We start from the raw sequence: 15,797 nt of genomic DNA, 5'->3' as shown, positions 1-15,797 counted from the left end.
TCCATTAAGGGAGATGTGTTAAGATGCTGCCTCTATACCACCACTGAGGGAAACAACACTTTGTGATAAGGCTCCCTGCTTTATAAAATATCAGAAAATCTGCACCAGGGAGGAAGATCTCTAGCACTCATGAAACTCTTAGAGGGAGATAAAGCCGAATCATGCCCTGTAATAGCTTTTTTCTGCTGCTCTGTTTTCCAGTATCGGTGGTTTTTCTCAGAGCCCTGCCTCCTGTGCTGATACAGATTGATGAGCATCTGTTTTTCATGTTTCTGAAGAAGGCTGTAAGCTATGTGTTGTGTAGAAACTGTAAAACATGACTGTCCCGTGTCTCTTTCCAGGCTCCACCCTGCAGTCTGTCATCTGCTCCAATGACGCCCTCTTCTACTTCGTGTTCTTCTACCCCTTCCCCATCTTCGGCATCTTGATCATCACCATCCTCCTGGTGCGGTTCAAGAGCCGAAACTCCAGCAAGAACTCGGAGGGCAAGAATGGGGTCCCCTTGCTGTGGATCAAAGAGCCACACCTCAACTACTCGCCCACTTGCCTAGAGCCACCAGTCCTCAGCATCCACCCAGGAACCATTGACTAAAGAGGCAGAGAGGTGCCCAGGAGGACGCGCAGAGAGAGAGAAGCAGAGACACACCAGGAACCCTAAGGAACAGAGTGGTTTTCGTTGTTCTTGTTTCATTTGTTTCAGTGTCTGTGCTCCAACGCGGCGGCTGAGCTCTGCGGAGCGCCCAGCCGATGGGGACAGGAAGGTCCGAGGTTTCTTCCAGCACCTGTGGGAACGCATCCAGCCACCGAGACAGCACCAAGCCTGTGCGTTTGCTGTACATAGCGGATATTCCTCTCATTAATTTTGATCCCATCCGTTGTTGTCCTTTGGGCCGTTACTTTTTTGTTGTCGTTTCTTTTTCGTCTCCCAAAGAACTGTAGGCTTCCCCCTCTCTCCATACAGCGAGGAGTTCCCAGGGGGCTTTTGGTCCTGGGACGATCTCTGGAGGTAAATGTGTACGTGTACCAAAACAGACTTTTTTTTTCCTCCTGAGATTCTGTGCCATGGTGAAGAAGGTCTTTTCCCAAGGTGCACTGAGCTAGCTGCTCCCTCTTCCAAAGCAGGCAAAGCCAGGACCACCTCTGAGGGTTTAGGTGGGGTATTGGGAGGTCCATCTCAAAAACTGGCTGTAGCCTCAGGATCTTCTTGCCTCTGTCTTACTGTTCTCGCAGGAGGAGGCAATTCACCTTTTGGGAGCGTTCCCCAGTCTTGGAGAAACTGAATGTTCAACGCGCTTGCAATCAGGACGAAAGCAATTTAGCTCGTCTCCAGGAACTGAGTGGGGGAACAGAAGGAAGGTACCTGAAAGCCCTGACTTTGTTTTAATCAAAGAAGGTCCTCATGTGGTCCAGCATGCCAGAGAGATGCTGCCACCGATGAGGCAGCTCTTCTCCGTGCCCCACTTGCCTGGGGACGGGTGGCTGGATCCAGTCTCTGAAGGCTTCAACTTGACCAAAGTAATGACTCTAGAAAGGGGGAAAGAGAAAGCTCCGTGGGTTGGATTCACGGTCCCTGGATGGTTCAGCCGAGGAGCCCAGTCACAGCCACGCCATGCAGCAGGGACGTGCCCTTAACCACCTCGTGTCACCAGGGTTCCCAGCAGCTCACGCTGCTTCCCAGCACGAGCTTGGACAGGGCAAGGAGCCTGCATCGCACCTGCACCCTGGGGGCTTCCACGTCTCTTTGGGTTGAGAGAAATCTTCCCATACATGTGTGTGCGTGTGCCGTTTTCCATCTCTGGGGCTTTAGGAGGAGAAACCATTTCACCATAAGCCCTCTCTCCTGGCAAAGTCACCTGCTCTTGTTGTACGCAACTGCCGTGACAGGAAATGCTGTTCTTTCTGTGAAAGATATGGCTCTCACGAAGCAAACCAGGGCTCTCTCCATGTGGGGCACCTACGCTCGAGTACCCCGTACTGCCAAGTACCCCTGCTGTGTCCTGTGGAGGAAACCGCCTCCTCCCCAATACACGCTAAGCATTTTGTCTGGCGGAAGAAAATGTTTGCCAAAAACGGCCTTTTGTTGTCTTCCTTGATGTCTTCCTGGCAAATCTGGCCATTTGTTTTTTGCAGCATGGCTGAAGCCAACGGGGGCGGACGGGTGCAGCCGCAAGACACCCCCCCGCCTCATGTGAGAGAGGTGCCATACGTACAGCTGCCGACCCCTTTGGGAGGGTTGGACCCCTCTTTGTGAAGAGAAGGGGACCTCAGCAGATGCTCTCTAGCACTAGTAGGTTAAACCCTGATGCCTTGACGTTTCAGAGGTGGTGAAGCCTCAGGTGGGAGATCTGCATGGCACATCCTCTCTCCTGGCTAGAAGAGGAGCTTGCATCTAACCTGCGTGGATGCAGATGGTCCCACTCCAGTGGCAGGAGAGTCCGCTGCCACCTCTACTCCTCCACCAGAATGTCACTCGTTTCTTCTTCTGCTGAGAAGCCCAAATTGCACTCATCCCTCTGCAAAGTCTCCCTCCTTGAGACGTAATTGCTTACTGGCCCCAGCATACGCATAATATCACACTCCTATATATATATGTATCTCACACACCCACACACTTGTCTTCCCTTTCTGGATAAGGAGTCTGCAAAGAGAGGAGTGGGATGAAAAGTGAATGGAACTGAAGAACCAAGACATGAACAACAGCAGCTGCAGCCAGTGGGTACTGTTTCATAAATGTAGTATCTCTTGTACATACTGCTTCAGGGCAGGAACTGCAATTCGTTTCGGTTTAAAGGAAAAAGAGAAAGTCAGCAGGAACTGTTCTTCCTTGGAGAGCATGTGCTGCATCTGAACCATGCCTGCCCCAGTAACGCTGCCCCGGACCAGGGCTCTCGTGGAGGGCTTTCCCACAGCCGCCTCCCCCTGGCCCAAACTGGTCCCTGCCCAGCCGGCAGTTCTTGCACCAAGCCCAGGCTTTCCCAGGAAGCGGCTCCTGTGATGGTCCCGGAATGTACCTTGCCGCTGACATTTCTCCGTTGTTCTGGCAGTCTGTTGCCCAGTCTCAAAGTTCTCTTTGTTTTTATAAGGCAGACTCTTCCTGTAATGAGTTTCGACATGAAGCTTTTCAAACCACTCTCTCTGCTGTAACTTTCTGTACTGAACCTGAGATGAAAGAGAGATAGCCTATCCATGCATGATGTGGAAAATTGTTTGGGATTTTTTAAAAAAACAAAACAAAAAAAAACTTTGTACTATGTTGCACTAAAACATGTTTTATACAACACACCTGAGAGCTGTAGTAAACTGTGTTGAAATTGTGATTCATACTGCTGCTGGTTTTTGTCTGATTTGGGCTTTTGTTGTACCTTTATGCACAATCCCTACGTAAAGGTGTGCTGAACTTCCAAGCCAGCTCCCCCTTTTAGGCAGCCTGTCCTTCCACCCATGCTTCCTGATGCACCAGCTCTCCTCCCTCCCCAGCAGTACATCTCCACTCAAGTATGCTGGAGCTTGCAGCCACCTTGCACCCTCTGGCTCTTCAGACATACTGTCTCTTCCCATCCCTTCATTCATCCCACAGTAGCATATAGTATTTAACAGAGACATGCCAGGGCTATTTTCTGAACACTGGTTTTGAAATTGCTCTTAAAATAGTAAGCGCTTTGCAGTGAAGTAGTCTGGATTTGAAGAAGCATTTTTTAATGGAATAATCCATGGTAAATAGTAAGCAAATATCAATATCCTTGATGGAAGCAGAAGACTGTAGTTCACTACAGAATCTACTTAAGCTGATGTAAAATGCAACATCTTAATTCTCTCTTTACCCACCTTTACCTTCCACAAGGGTTTTGTCAGTAGGGTTGAACTCCCCAGTTAACTGAAATAGGGAATCGTGATATATTCTTACACGTATAGCAAAATCAGTGTGAAATTGTGCAAAATGCATTTGCAATGCAGAAGCCAGTAGTTTTTTTTTTTTTTTTTTTTTTTTCCAATATTCATAGAATCATAGAATATCCCGAGTTGGAAGGGACCCTCAAGGATCATTGAGTTCAACTCCTCACAGGTCTACCCAAAAATTCAGACCATATGACTAAGAGCACAGTCCAAACGCTGCTTAAACTCCGACAGGCTTGATGCACTGACTACATCCCTGGGGAGCCTGTTCCAGCTCATGACCATCCTCTCAGTGAAGAACTTCTACCTGATAGCCAGCCTTAACCTCCCTTGTCCCAGCTTGACTCCATTCCCTCGGGTCCTATCGCTGGTGACTAAGGAGAATAGATCGGCGCCTGCCCCTCCACTCCCCCTCGTGAGGAAGCTGTAGGCCACAATGAAGTAGTTGTCTCAGGCTGTATATGTTCTAATCACTGTGCAAAGGAGAGCTTTTAATGCTACAGATGCTCCCTCCCCCAATGCTCCCAAACCCCACTGTGGCCTCCCTGCCACACCAGCACATGCAAGCAGTAAACATGAGCCTCCCACAGGTTTACATTCAAGTATGTTAAGTAAAAGGCAGCAGGTGGCGTAAGCATGCTTCCCGGGGGGGTGGGTCCTGCCACCCCCACCTAGGTGAGGCGGTACAAGTCCTTGCCCACCTTCTCCAGGCGTTCCCTGTACTCCAGGGGGGCATAAAGGGAGGCAGCGACCCCCCGAAAGCCGTGCATGGCCCCCCACCAGCAGGCCGCAATGGCGGCAGTGGAGTCGCTGTCTCCCGCGTGGAAGAAGGCCCGGTGAGCCAGCTCTGTCCAGGAGTCCCCCGCACCCAGCAGCGCGTCGTAGGCGATCATGGGGGCGTCGTGCCCGCTGCTGCCCCCCCAGCCGTCGTAGCTGAGGGAGGTGTAGAAGGAGTCTCTCTCTTCCACGCCGTACTTGGAGGGGAAGGTAGGCAGCGAGACCCCGTCCAAGATGCCTCTCTCCGCCAGGTATTTTTTCCATTGCTCTTCAAAGTAATACCTGCAGAACAGGGCACGGGACAGAGGGGGTGTGAGAGAAGTCCTGCAGGAGCATACACCCAGCTACCAGAAAATGCGCCGCCGAGAGCTCGGAGCAGCAGCTCAGCAAAATGGTAGGCGTCCCCCGTTTGTCAAACAAGGGACAGGATTTACAGTAAGAGGCACAAGGACATGTTTCAGTGAGTTAGATTTCCCCTTCCTCCAGCCACATGGGAGAAGGCAGCCCACCACCTGCCGCTGTTGCGCTGCAAAGGATTCGAAGGCTCAGACCGAGAACTGAGTCATCCTCACAAACTCAGCGTACCTCTGCCCGTGTCTGTGCACAGAGCCACGCCGAATACACATCCAGATTTGGTTACGACTTTCAGACTGAGCTCAGCCCTAGACCTGGTGCTCTTCCCCAGCCCTGGTTCCCATCTTTCATCAGGTCATGGTTGAGATGACAAGTCTAGCTGCCTCATATTGGATCCAAAAAATGTCAAAGCTACATGGCACTAAAACAACCTGCCAATTTTTTGTGATGTTAGGTGTATTTTTCTCCTGGGGGACATCAGAAACTTTCTGAACCAACTGGATCCCGTGGCAGACATGAGCTGCTCTCGGAGTTAACCATAATGTGATTACTCAAGCTTAGGTATAAACAGCACTCACCCTCCCGTACGTGAGGTTTATTTTAATTTTAACAAAGCCTGGCACCAGCAGTGCGGCTCACCATTGCCCCATGTTCTCCTCCACGAAGAAGCCGGTGTCCCGCACGTAGGCCTTGGCACGCGGCAGCACCTCCAGCAGCCCCTTCCCCCAGGCCGGGGGGGGCACGCCGTTCACCGCGAAAGCTGTGAAGAGGGCCGAGGCCAGGGACCCCAGGTAGCCGGTGGGATGGTGGTGGGTCATCCGGCCGCTCTCGATGCTGACTTGCACCAGGGTGTCCAGCTCATCGGTGCGGCGGAAGCGCAGGCCGATGCACATGGAGCGCATGGCAGCCCCGCAGCCTCCACCTTTGGGGCTGAAGGGGATCCTCCAGCCGTCCGGCTTCCCCGGTTCCAGCTTCAGAGCATTTTTCTGACACATGGCACCTGGGCAGGGAGGAAGAACTAAGCGTCACGCGGAGATAGCGTCCTGTAGCATGGGAACCGAGGGAAGACAGGCAGGGTAGGAGGGCATTGCCCTGTGGAAGAGATTCAGGCTTCCCTATAAATACAGAAGTTGACTGCTCAGGTATGGCTCTTGCCTTAAATTGGCACTGCACCCTGCATATTCCCAAGCAGACCAGATAATTCCAGTTTGTGAAAATAATTATAAAGCCCAGGGGGGTAAAAAACACTCCACTGCTGATTTTTTATTTATGCAATTTATATTGTCACTATTTACATTTCATGTTGCTTGCTTAATAGCATCTATAAAACATTTATACTATCTAAACAAGGTATGTTATGCACAACTTTATCTAGATATCTAGATATCCATAAATAGAAGGGAGATTTGGAGGGCCAGCAGATCACGTTGATCCAGACCCAAAGCAAGACTAAGTACCTCTGCTGTTTTCCTGGCAGACATTTAAACTTCTCTGCCTCAATGCTAGGAAATATTCCCTGCAATAAACCCAGATCTCCCTTGCTGCAGTTTAAGTTTGTCAGAAAGTAAGGAACGCTGTACTTTCCTCACTGCAACAGGGTTTTGCATGAGTAGCTTTGCTGTATTTCTCTAAATAAGCTGAAGAATAACTGTATTATCTCAATTGAAAGGTTTGCCCAGCCCACTAGCTGCTCTCCAAACATAGCCACTAGCAGGTTATCTATGGAAAGACTACAAAAAATGTGGCAACTACAGTGTTTTCCCGAGAACACCCACATGGCTTTCAGCAGACAGAGGAGTTGTCCTGAGTCTCAAGTTGGGTCCAAAGGGTAACGTTCAGTAACACCCAGTGGACCTAGCTGCCCTGAGCTGCCCTCGTTGTCTTGAATCCACGCATGATTTCAGCCTCCTCTAACATCCTATGGTAATCTGAGCCACGATTTTGTTATGCAAAGCGTTTCCTTTTATTTTAAACTGCCATTTGACAATTTCCTTAAATTCCCCTCTGTTTTTTTAATTGCAAGAAATAATAACTATCCATTCACCACGCTATTCAAGTCTGTATACACTTCGGCTCTCCTCTTCAGTCTTCTGCTCTAAGTGGACACCCCAATCCAACTTTTTCCCTCTTCAGGTGGGAAGCCACACATTAACTCCTCACTGCCCACCTCCATCCCTCTCCTAGTTCTGCTATTTATTTTTCAAAGTGACTCTGCTTCTTCCAGTGCTGCTGCTTTGATAATACTCATGTTAGTGCAGCCCTTTCATAGGTTAAAGTCACTTGCACAAATACATCCAAATTTCAGAGCCCAGCAACCTTCCCTGGCAAAGACCAAGAAAAATTTTTAAGTGCTAAGCCTGAATGCTTGTGTGCAAGGAAGAGGAAATAGGTTTCAAGTATTACATTATCGTTGATTCTCTTCTGCCTTGCTTGGCAGTAGGATATGGTGTACGTCAGTCTATTTTACCAGCACACGACATTTACAGCACCCTTGTAACCAAAATACCTCCAAACCCAAGCACGGTTTTAAGATTGGCTCCTGGCCACATGCTAGCAGTCCTAGCACTGGTTGGCTGCTGTCAGTAATAATGTCACATGGATCCTTTTACAGTTCTGGTCTACGCTTCTTTAGCATCCTTCTCTTCTGACAGTGTTGGTACATTACATGCATATTAAATCAGCACAGGGTACAGCCCTCTGTGCTCTGGTGGACCAGCTCACTGTGTCTCAAACTGAAAAAGCAGCTCTGTCCTGTTGCTCTCACACTATTTGGGCAGCCAGCCTGTCATCGGAAATAAATTTTGAGAATGGGAACAGCATATGCAAGGCTTCCCCACAGGAAAAAGAAGGGTTGCCGACCACTGCAGCCCACACTGGCAGGGTACTTTCATTCTCATGAATTCCCCACAGCGTGACCCTGGCACAAAGCAGAGCTGCCGTCTCACCAGCCTCAGCCCTGCCTGGTGTGCCTGTGTGCTGGCCTCTGCTAAGATGCTGGCATCACACTGGTAGATGAGGCTTTCTGGTTTTGCTGTCCCACACAGCCCCTGGATCAGTCCAGATGTTCCTTACACATCCTTCCTCCAGGTGATTTAGAGTGAGAACGGCAGGGCCGTGTCTCTCCGCTGGAAGCAGCAGCAGGCACAGTGTTTGATAGGGGTGGCACCGTGCTCCGCCAGCACTGATCATCACCAACCTCTAACAGAACTGCCAAGCAGGTTATTTCTGTGGTGTCTCAAAGTGGGCATGCACTCAAGCCTCTAAATATGCTTTCTGTGTAGTTTATTAATTCAGTGCTGGCTGCTATGTATCAAAATCATTAAGAGTGCTATCAGTATAATTTCTAACTTTGTTATGATTAACACAAAATTGAAGCAGTTTACAAATCTAAATATACTAAGCATTGCGCTTATGACCTATGTAGGACCTAAAAAGATCCCGTCAAACAAAACCAAGTTTTTAAAAAGCTGAGCCAATTATTGTATTTGTATGTCCTTGCTAAGACAGACTTTCTGGCAGAAAGACAAGGGGAAAGGGAAAGAGCAAAGGGACTAGGATAGCTCAAAATCAAAATATGCACAACAAATGGAAAATAAACTCTGTAATCTTCTTGGAACTGCAAGAAGGGCATTTCGTCAGGACGTGTTTTGACAAGTTGGGACCAGGCAACTCAGTGCTTGATAAGCAGCGGGATTGTTCATTAACTATTATCAAAGAAAAATGAGGAAGATGACAAGGCTTAAACTGTAAAGAAAGACTCATTATTTTGCAATAGCAAGCAGACACTTGATTGCAGCTTTAAGCCTGTACATATTACTTTAGGAGATTACTACTCACAACATGCAAATGAAAAAAAATTGTAAATCATACCAGTATACAACAGGTAGGACTCTGGTGATTTATGAAGTGATGTATTACAAGTATGATCCTCATGCTTTTAAACAATTAAAATATTAAAACATTCAAAATCTGATTAAGGAAGACTAAGTTGAAAACATGCTGTTAGGCCTTTTTTTAAACTGGATTAAAAAAAAAAAAACAGCAAAAAAAAAAATCCTGTGGGAGTTTCTGAATCCAGAAATTCCGTCTTGGACACTTACCAAATCCTGGTTAGGAACTCCATGCAAACTAAACTAAATGTAATACTGTTTTAAGGAAAAAAGAAATGCAAGCAAAAAGCACTGTGAAAAAAGCCAATCTGGAAAAGTTTCATGTACAACTGGATGCTATTTCTGGAATAGGCTTCTATGCCATTTATTTTGACTTTTCATGAGTACAGACGTGCTGGTAACAGTAACAGCACAGTAACAGCTAGTTAGGGTCTGTCAGTGCGCATAATAAAGGTGAGTTCAAATAATCGCATATTCACAAATAATTCCATAGGTAGAGGACTTAGACCAAAAGGAACAGAGCAACAGGCAACAGCTTTGAAGCAGAAGGTTTCCTGGAGAGCTTTGCAGGCAAGTGTAACATCACAGAAAAGAAATATGGCCATTCTTGTGTCACTTAATTTATTGGATTCGCTATCTGCAAAGAATAATGAATTTGGGCCTGTGGCACATCACAAAGAGCAATAATAGAGGTAGGGATTAACTTGCCATTGAATTAAGACAGTGAGATATACTGCCCTTCTCTCTTGGGGCTGCTTATTTGAGGGACCCTACTGTGGCCTTCTGGTGACTAATAAAGGTGTGGGAATCCCTTTGTTACTGTGGGTTTTGGTTTTCAGGTCTGGCTTTCCTTGTGTGGGTGAACAATGTGACTTTCCCCCACTATTCTAGGGGAATCTCCTCTCTATTGGGTGAAAGTTGCAGCAGCAACTTTCCATTCTCAGCCTTAAAGGCTGCAATTCCCCAGTGAGTATTTAATCTTTTCAGAAGAGCATCATCTCAGGTTATGTTTTCAGTTATCATCTATTTACTCTGAACTGCCTTAAGAAGTTACTGACACGCAATTTCTATCATTACTATTTACAAATACAACCTGGAGACCCTGGAATGCAGACAGCTTCTAAGGATATGGATTAGGTGTTCCCTTTAGTAGTAAGGCAGTGAACATTAGACAGCTAAGTGTCAAATTTAAGCTCTCAGAGGCTAAGACCTGTTCAACTCATTTCCTGTGGTTGCAGCAGGAGAACTCCTGAATGCTGTTGCAAGAGCATTTTCAGAAGACTTCCATTTTTTCCACACTACTTTCCCTCCATCACAGAATTTTATGAGGCAAGCATTTGTGGAACCAGTGCTCACTGAAGAATTTGCATCTCTTTGTTCAGCCAGATAACCCGACCTTTCCTTGTCACTCCAATTAGTCACCATAGCAAATTTACTTTGAGATCCCTTACTTCCAAATGGGAACTGCTTGTGAGCATGCTGCAGCCCAGTTACTCACATATGGACTGCAGCAGGTGTGCTATTATACTTAGCTATTAATTACTAACATTCCAATTTTAGGCTCTTCTCCTTTTCCTCTCAGATTGTAGTCACCAAGCTTAGATAGCAGAGACAAAAATAGCTTCCAGGTGCTGTCTCACTGACAGCTGTGGTTGGTCCACCTTGGCAGACCCCATCAGCTAGGGGACCTATAAGTTGCTCCTTTGCCAAAACAGCAATAATTCTGTCAAAATTTTAACCTGCTGGCTGCTGCTATCCTAGCAAGCATCATTACCTCTTCTTAAATATTTTATTAATTAATCTACTCTGACAACTGAAATTATCTGTCTTACTGAATGTTGATATTTCAGCCCTTGACATGAGGGTAAGCAGTGGCTGTGGAAAGGTACGCAGAATTCCTGCTCAAGTTTCTTACCTATTTTACCTTTTAATTGCACACCTCTGTCACACTATGTTTAGTGACCCTAAGAGAACAATGCAGGATTTGGTCTTTCCCAGGAAAACCTCTTTTAATGTCAAGCCAGAACATTCGTGATATATTTTGGCCAATCCAGATAGGCATGAGTCCAGCCAAACTTTTTTCATTTTTTAAACTTTGCATAGCATTGCAGCATTTGAGTGTTTCCTAGACACTTATCCTGCCTGCACTAGCCAAATTAGAGGCCCAGCCTCCGAAGTTCCTATTTAAGTTTATTTCAAGCATCCACAGGAGGCTGGGCCATCTGCAGAGAGAGAGATGGGGGCCTCAGGGAAGTGCTGGGTAAGCAGGCCTGAGTGAACCAGGATCTGCAGGAATATATTGCATGAAGCTTGGATATCGCAGCCTGTGAATGTATCCTTCCCAAACGCTGCCATGCACTGCCAGTCCCTGCAGCTTGTGCCCCAAACTTGGCAGCATTGTAGTCATGCTAAAAAAAGAGAGAGGCTGGACCTACAAGGTTCAGAGATCTTAATTGTGGCCTGACTGTCCAGTTGCAGAAAGCAGCCACTCAGAGCTAGCCAAAGGTAGAATTTGGGTTTAATGAACTTTACTCCAAGCAGGGATTTCCCTGCCTTTAAATATTTTTATGTGTAATTTATTGCATTTGTCAAAGGAAGTTCTCTATTAATGCTCTGTTTAGAGGTGTTATCTTAACACAGCATTTCAAGATGCACATTATACATGGCTGAATTTGTATTTTTCCTCCAAGAGTGTAGGAAAAGGCACTTCCCCAGTGCAAAACCCAGCATTCCTCCCCTGAGTTCAAGGCCAGGCCTCAAACACACCTGTAAGAATGTCTTATAAATGTGGGCAAAACAGTATTTTTTCTCATCTAGTTCTGAGACGGCCCAAACACTTCAGCCTGCCTTTTTCTATTCTCTTCAATTCATCTGGAAACAGGTACTAAGTGTAGAAAACTTTTGGCTTTACATGAAATATAATTAATGCTATAAACAGCCAAAAGCAGAGCCTTAAGGTGAGAAGCTGGGCAGAAGCAGGGCCAGCCTTGGCTCCAAGCTGCATGAAAGCGAGAGTCAGTAGCCACAAGGAGAGAGGGGCAGAGGACAGCTCTGCCAAGGCAACATAACGGAGAGGTTACCTGGAGCTCTGCCTTTCATGTCATTCATGCACTCCTTGTAGTTCTTTGCAATCAGGGAATAGAGATGCTCTAAACGTGGATTTTTCCCAGCAGCTACCAGCGCTTCGGCTGTGGCCAGGTGCATCACCGTGTCATCGCTGACTTTCCAGCCTTTGATGCTGACGTTGCTGAGTCCCCCCATCTCTGCCAGCTCCTTGTGGATTGTGGGGCCATGCTGCAGGAACTCCCATTTCCCATTGTAATAGCCCAGCGTATCTCCAAGTGCACTCAGCACCATAGATGCCACGTAGTTTTCCATCTCCTTAGGACACAATTTTTGCCCCAGGATTGCTTCAATGCAGAAAGTACTACGAAGAAAAGGAAAAAAAAAAAAAAAAGAGGAGGATAGTAAAGAAAATCTTTCTCAGTTTAGTACAAGCCTTTACTGCTAACCTCCAGTAGCCTTGATATGTGACCTAGCACCTGCATCTCCCTCAGAGAGTATGTTCCTTCAAAGCACACGCATCCCCCTGGCCCTTCGGTAGGTAGTAGGTGTGCTGCATCACCCAGGCAGCCCAGCCCTGAGACAGGGAGAGCAGGGCACATCCTGCCAGGGCAGCAGCCAGCCAGGACAGTGCTGTGTGTTCAGAGACCAAAATGCAACGGCAGTACTGCAGAAATGTGTAGGGAAGTAAAGGCAACCCACATTTTCACCAGACATAGCCCACGGGAGTAAGGAGATTGGATCAAGCTCCCAGTGACTTTCATACCACGAGGATAACTTGAGAGTGAAGCCCGCTTTTACACACTCAGTGCCAGTCCATTCACTCTTAAGCAGCGTAAGGCAGAGCCTGGTAAAAGTGGCAGAGAGGGGCTCTGACCAACAGCTGGCCCATCTCCAGAGGCTGGCTACAGAAACGTGTGCTCTTACAACCAAAACCAGGTACTCCAGCGGATATTTTAAGCAACACTTCCCCCCATCAGCCAAAGCACTTCAGGGTCTGCTGCTTTTTGCTTCCGTGCCTTGATATGCGCTAAGGAGCCTGTAAGTCTCCCTTCGTCACATGACCCAGGAAAAATGCAGAAAGAAAACCAGAGGCGCAGCGAAGAAATTAAGTTACTAAAAAACTGCTTTGAGGTTAAGCATGTGATTTGCCTGGCCGGGGGGGAGAGGAGGCTGCTTCCCGCTGCACAGCGCCGTTGCAGCCCCTCACAACTTACACGGCCAGGATGCCGAAGGCAGGGTGCCGGCTCCTCACACCCCCTCGCCCAACCATCCAGCAGGACACCGCGCCGAGCCAAGGACACCGGGCCCTGGCAAGGTCCTGCCACGAGCGCCTCTCCCAAGGCTACCCTGCTGAGGCCTCCAGGATGGCGGCAGTGGCGGCGCAGTACGTCCTCTTTGCGTCACCACCGCCGCGACAGGCCCGGCCTGAGAAGGGAAGAGGGGGAGGAAGGCGGAAGGCTTGCTCTGTCAGCACAGCCCTGAGATCCCTCTGCAGACACAGAGCAGCTGCAGCACGACCACCGAGCAAACCCTGCAGCTGCTCTCAGGCATGAGACACCACGGTGGCCATGGCCCCTGCCACCGCTTGGGGTGGGGGGAAGGCCAAGGCCACCCACCAGCAGGGTGGCAGCAGAAGGGAGCACCAGCCCTCACCGACCCCACTGCCCCGGCACTGCCGGGCTTCGCTCCCAGGGTGTCCCCTGCCTTGTGGTTTTGCTGCTCAGCCCCCTGGCATGCTCCTCTGCCAGCCCCCGCTTTCCCTCCCACGCCTCCCCCCTTTCATTTTCAGGGTTCTGCTCTGTCTTCGTGCCCTTAGGAGCCATACAGTCAATTTGGAAATGAAGTCGCCACGTGGAAAGGATTATTTTCTTTAAAAAAAAAGAAAATGTACAAATGACAGATGTTTTTGGCATCCCCCCCTTACTTTCCTTTTGAAGCTATGCATTATTTTCCTGAGCACACATGTACCCCTTTTAGCCGGACCGCCAGCCTCCTCCTGCGTGCCAGCACAAGTTATCCTCTGGGCCCTCCTAGCCTCCAGCATTTACCTGGAGCTCTGTATGATTCAGCACAAACCCCTCGCAGACCCAGGCCTCCTCTGGGCTGATTCCTGCTTTGTCTTGTGTTGGTGGTCCTGCTTCTTTGCATCTCAAAGTGCTTGATGACACCATTGCCTCCTACAAGTTTTAAACAATTTTTTTTTTTTTTTTATGCTGGTTGTGGCTATGTAGCTCAGGGTGTCTACTGAATGGGCAAAGAAGGAAAAGAAAAAGGAAGCAGGAGCAAGAAATAAGAAAAAGCATGGCTTGGACCACCATCTGCAGAGGCTGAACCTTCTCACCAACTCTCGGTCCCTTGACAGGCGCACACCACATCTCCAGAGCCCTGATTCATGCAAGGAGGTACCAACAGCTCTTACATATGAAAAAAAACTCAAAATAAAAAATCCCCCCATGCCTATGAGAGAAAGCAGTGGTAGTTTTAGAGCTGCAGCCCTGGGGGATTTCAGGGCAATCAAGACTGCAGTGCTGGGCCAGAGCAGAGTCCCTGGGGAATTTGGGGGCAAGTAAGAGAGCCGGCTGGAGCTGGGCCCTGGGGGATTTCAGGTAGCTGAGAACGCTGAGCTGTGCTGGAGCATCCACCCCGGTGGCCTCGGCTGTTCGGTATTCAGTGTCCACTCAGACATTTACTGCTTCTCTGCCACCCTGCTGTAGACGTGGAGTTTGAGAAGCATCTGCTACACAAAATAGTAACAGAAAAGAAAGCGGGAAAAGAAGTTTCTGGTGTATCAGCAGAGCCAGCGGTGCCTGCTGACCTTTTCTGCTTGGGTCTGTTTTATACAGAACAGCTCAGAATTTACTCAGGTTGCTCCTATGCTTAAAAGCAAAACAGGGTTTTTGTCTCCTAAGGTTTGGGCCTGCAAGAGGGAAAACCCCTCCTGCTTTTGGCTGGTTCTCTGTGAGGAAGAGCTTCTGCTGCAGCAGTAAGGGCAGAAGAAAAGAAAGTCGCAGGGTTCCCCAAATGGCCATGAAAATGAGAGAACTCCTCTGCATTAGCACAAAATGCCTGTGGCACTGAAATCTTTGGATCGTGCCACTGTTTTCTGGTTCCTGATCTCTTCCAGCTTCCTAAAAAAATGAAACCAAAACATGCCTTGGAGCTAAGCAACGTCTCAGATGTGTCACCAAAAAACAGCGAGACCTACTCACTGACAGGCAGCAGCCGACCAGCAAACAGCCGGAGCCATCGTCAGAAGCCCGCAAGCGTGGGGTGAGGAGAGGGGCAATTTTCAGGCTTGAATGAATGTGTTAATCCCAAAGGGGCCCTGTGGGATGCATGAAGAGAGCGCTGTCCATCAGGCACACCACCAGCCTGGGGTCGGTGCAGGGCAGCATTGCCCTGACTCATCCAACAGCATGGGAAGGTGGGGACCCATTTGGCAAGGGTGACCTTCTGTTTATAAGCCATGCAAAAAGTTAAAGACTCATGATATTGCACCTTTCTGGGGTTTTTGTCCTTTTTTTTTTTTTTTATATATGAAAATTTAGGTTGCGGTGGACCTATGGCCAGGATATGCCTTCTGGAAAGTACCACCTTGGAGCAGCTCACTGACATGCCCCTGCCATGTGTTGGACACTGTGGTTAGTACTTGCTTAGACTCAGAATTTTCCTTCATGTTCATCTGGAAAAAAAGGGTAATTCTCTCTGACTAAAAAAAAATGTGCCTTTCTAGATGAGCCCAGGGTTAAGAGCCTGATTCTGGGGGGCTGTGAAAGGCAGACTGCAGTGTTGGGACCATGTGTGGGTTTAGACCTG

At 48.2% G+C, this 15,797-nt stretch overlaps 2 protein-coding genes and 1 long non-coding RNA gene across 5 annotated transcripts in view; 2 read left to right on the top strand and 1 right to left on the bottom strand.

The window, feature by feature from the left end:
• IGSF3 (immunoglobulin superfamily member 3) overlaps window positions 1-3,317 on the top strand; it is an 86,694-nt gene extending 83,377 nt beyond the window's left edge. For both annotated transcript variants that reach the window (XM_040567061.1, XM_040567050.1), the window contains one exon: window positions 342-3,317. In XM_040567061.1, the coding sequence (XP_040422995.1) occupies window positions 342-592 (251 nt within the window). In that variant the 3' untranslated portion in view covers window positions 593-3,317. The remainder of the gene's footprint in view (window positions 1-341) is intronic.
• Window positions 3,318-3,942: 625 nt separating this feature from the next.
• On the bottom strand, window positions 3,943-13,664 carry ADPRH (ADP-ribosylarginine hydrolase). The gene is made up of 4 exons (XM_040567067.1): window positions 13,196-13,664; window positions 11,996-12,342; window positions 5,665-6,025; window positions 3,943-4,953 (listed from the first exon to the last, which is right to left on the bottom strand). The coding sequence occupies exons 1-4, from the start codon at window positions 13,249-13,251 to the stop codon at window positions 4,566-4,568; spliced, it is 1,152 nt and encodes a 383-aa protein (XP_040423001.1). The 5' UTR covers window positions 13,252-13,664; the 3' UTR covers window positions 3,943-4,565.
• A 558-nt stretch (window positions 13,665-14,222) lies between these two features.
• On the top strand, window positions 14,223-15,477 carry LOC121074685. 2 transcript variants are annotated; one of them, XR_005822484.1, is made up of 2 exons: window positions 14,223-14,383; window positions 15,106-15,477. It is a non-coding gene; the product is annotated as an uncharacterized LOC121074685 (long non-coding RNA). The 2 variants fall into 2 exon arrangements; XR_005822485.1 differs by having other exon boundaries at window positions 14,891-15,477.
• The last annotated feature ends 320 nt before the right edge of the window (window positions 15,478-15,797 follow it).

This window comes from Cygnus olor, chromosome 1 (assembly GCF_009769625.2).
Source record: "Cygnus olor isolate bCygOlo1 chromosome 1, bCygOlo1.pri.v2, whole genome shotgun sequence".
Taxonomy (NCBI): domain Eukaryota; kingdom Metazoa; phylum Chordata; class Aves; order Anseriformes; family Anatidae; genus Cygnus; species Cygnus olor.
The sequence above is the reverse complement of the archived record's forward strand: the minus strand, read 5'-3'. Positions and strand labels throughout refer to the sequence as shown.

Excerpts from the sequence above, each read along its gene's own strand:
- ADPRH (XM_040567067.1), bottom strand. The coding sequence starts at position 13,251 with ATGGTTGGGCGAGGGGGTGTGAGGAGCCGGCACCCTGCCTTCGGCATC. Across the intron at positions 6,026-11,995 it reads CATGAAAGGCAGAGCTCCAG|GTGCCATGTGTCAGAAAAAT; the intron begins GTAACCTCTCCG and ends CTCCCTGCCCAG. Across the intron at positions 4,954-5,664 it reads GAGGAGAACATGGGGCAATG|GTATTACTTTGAAGAGCAAT; the intron begins GTGAGCCGCACT and ends CCTGTTCTGCAG.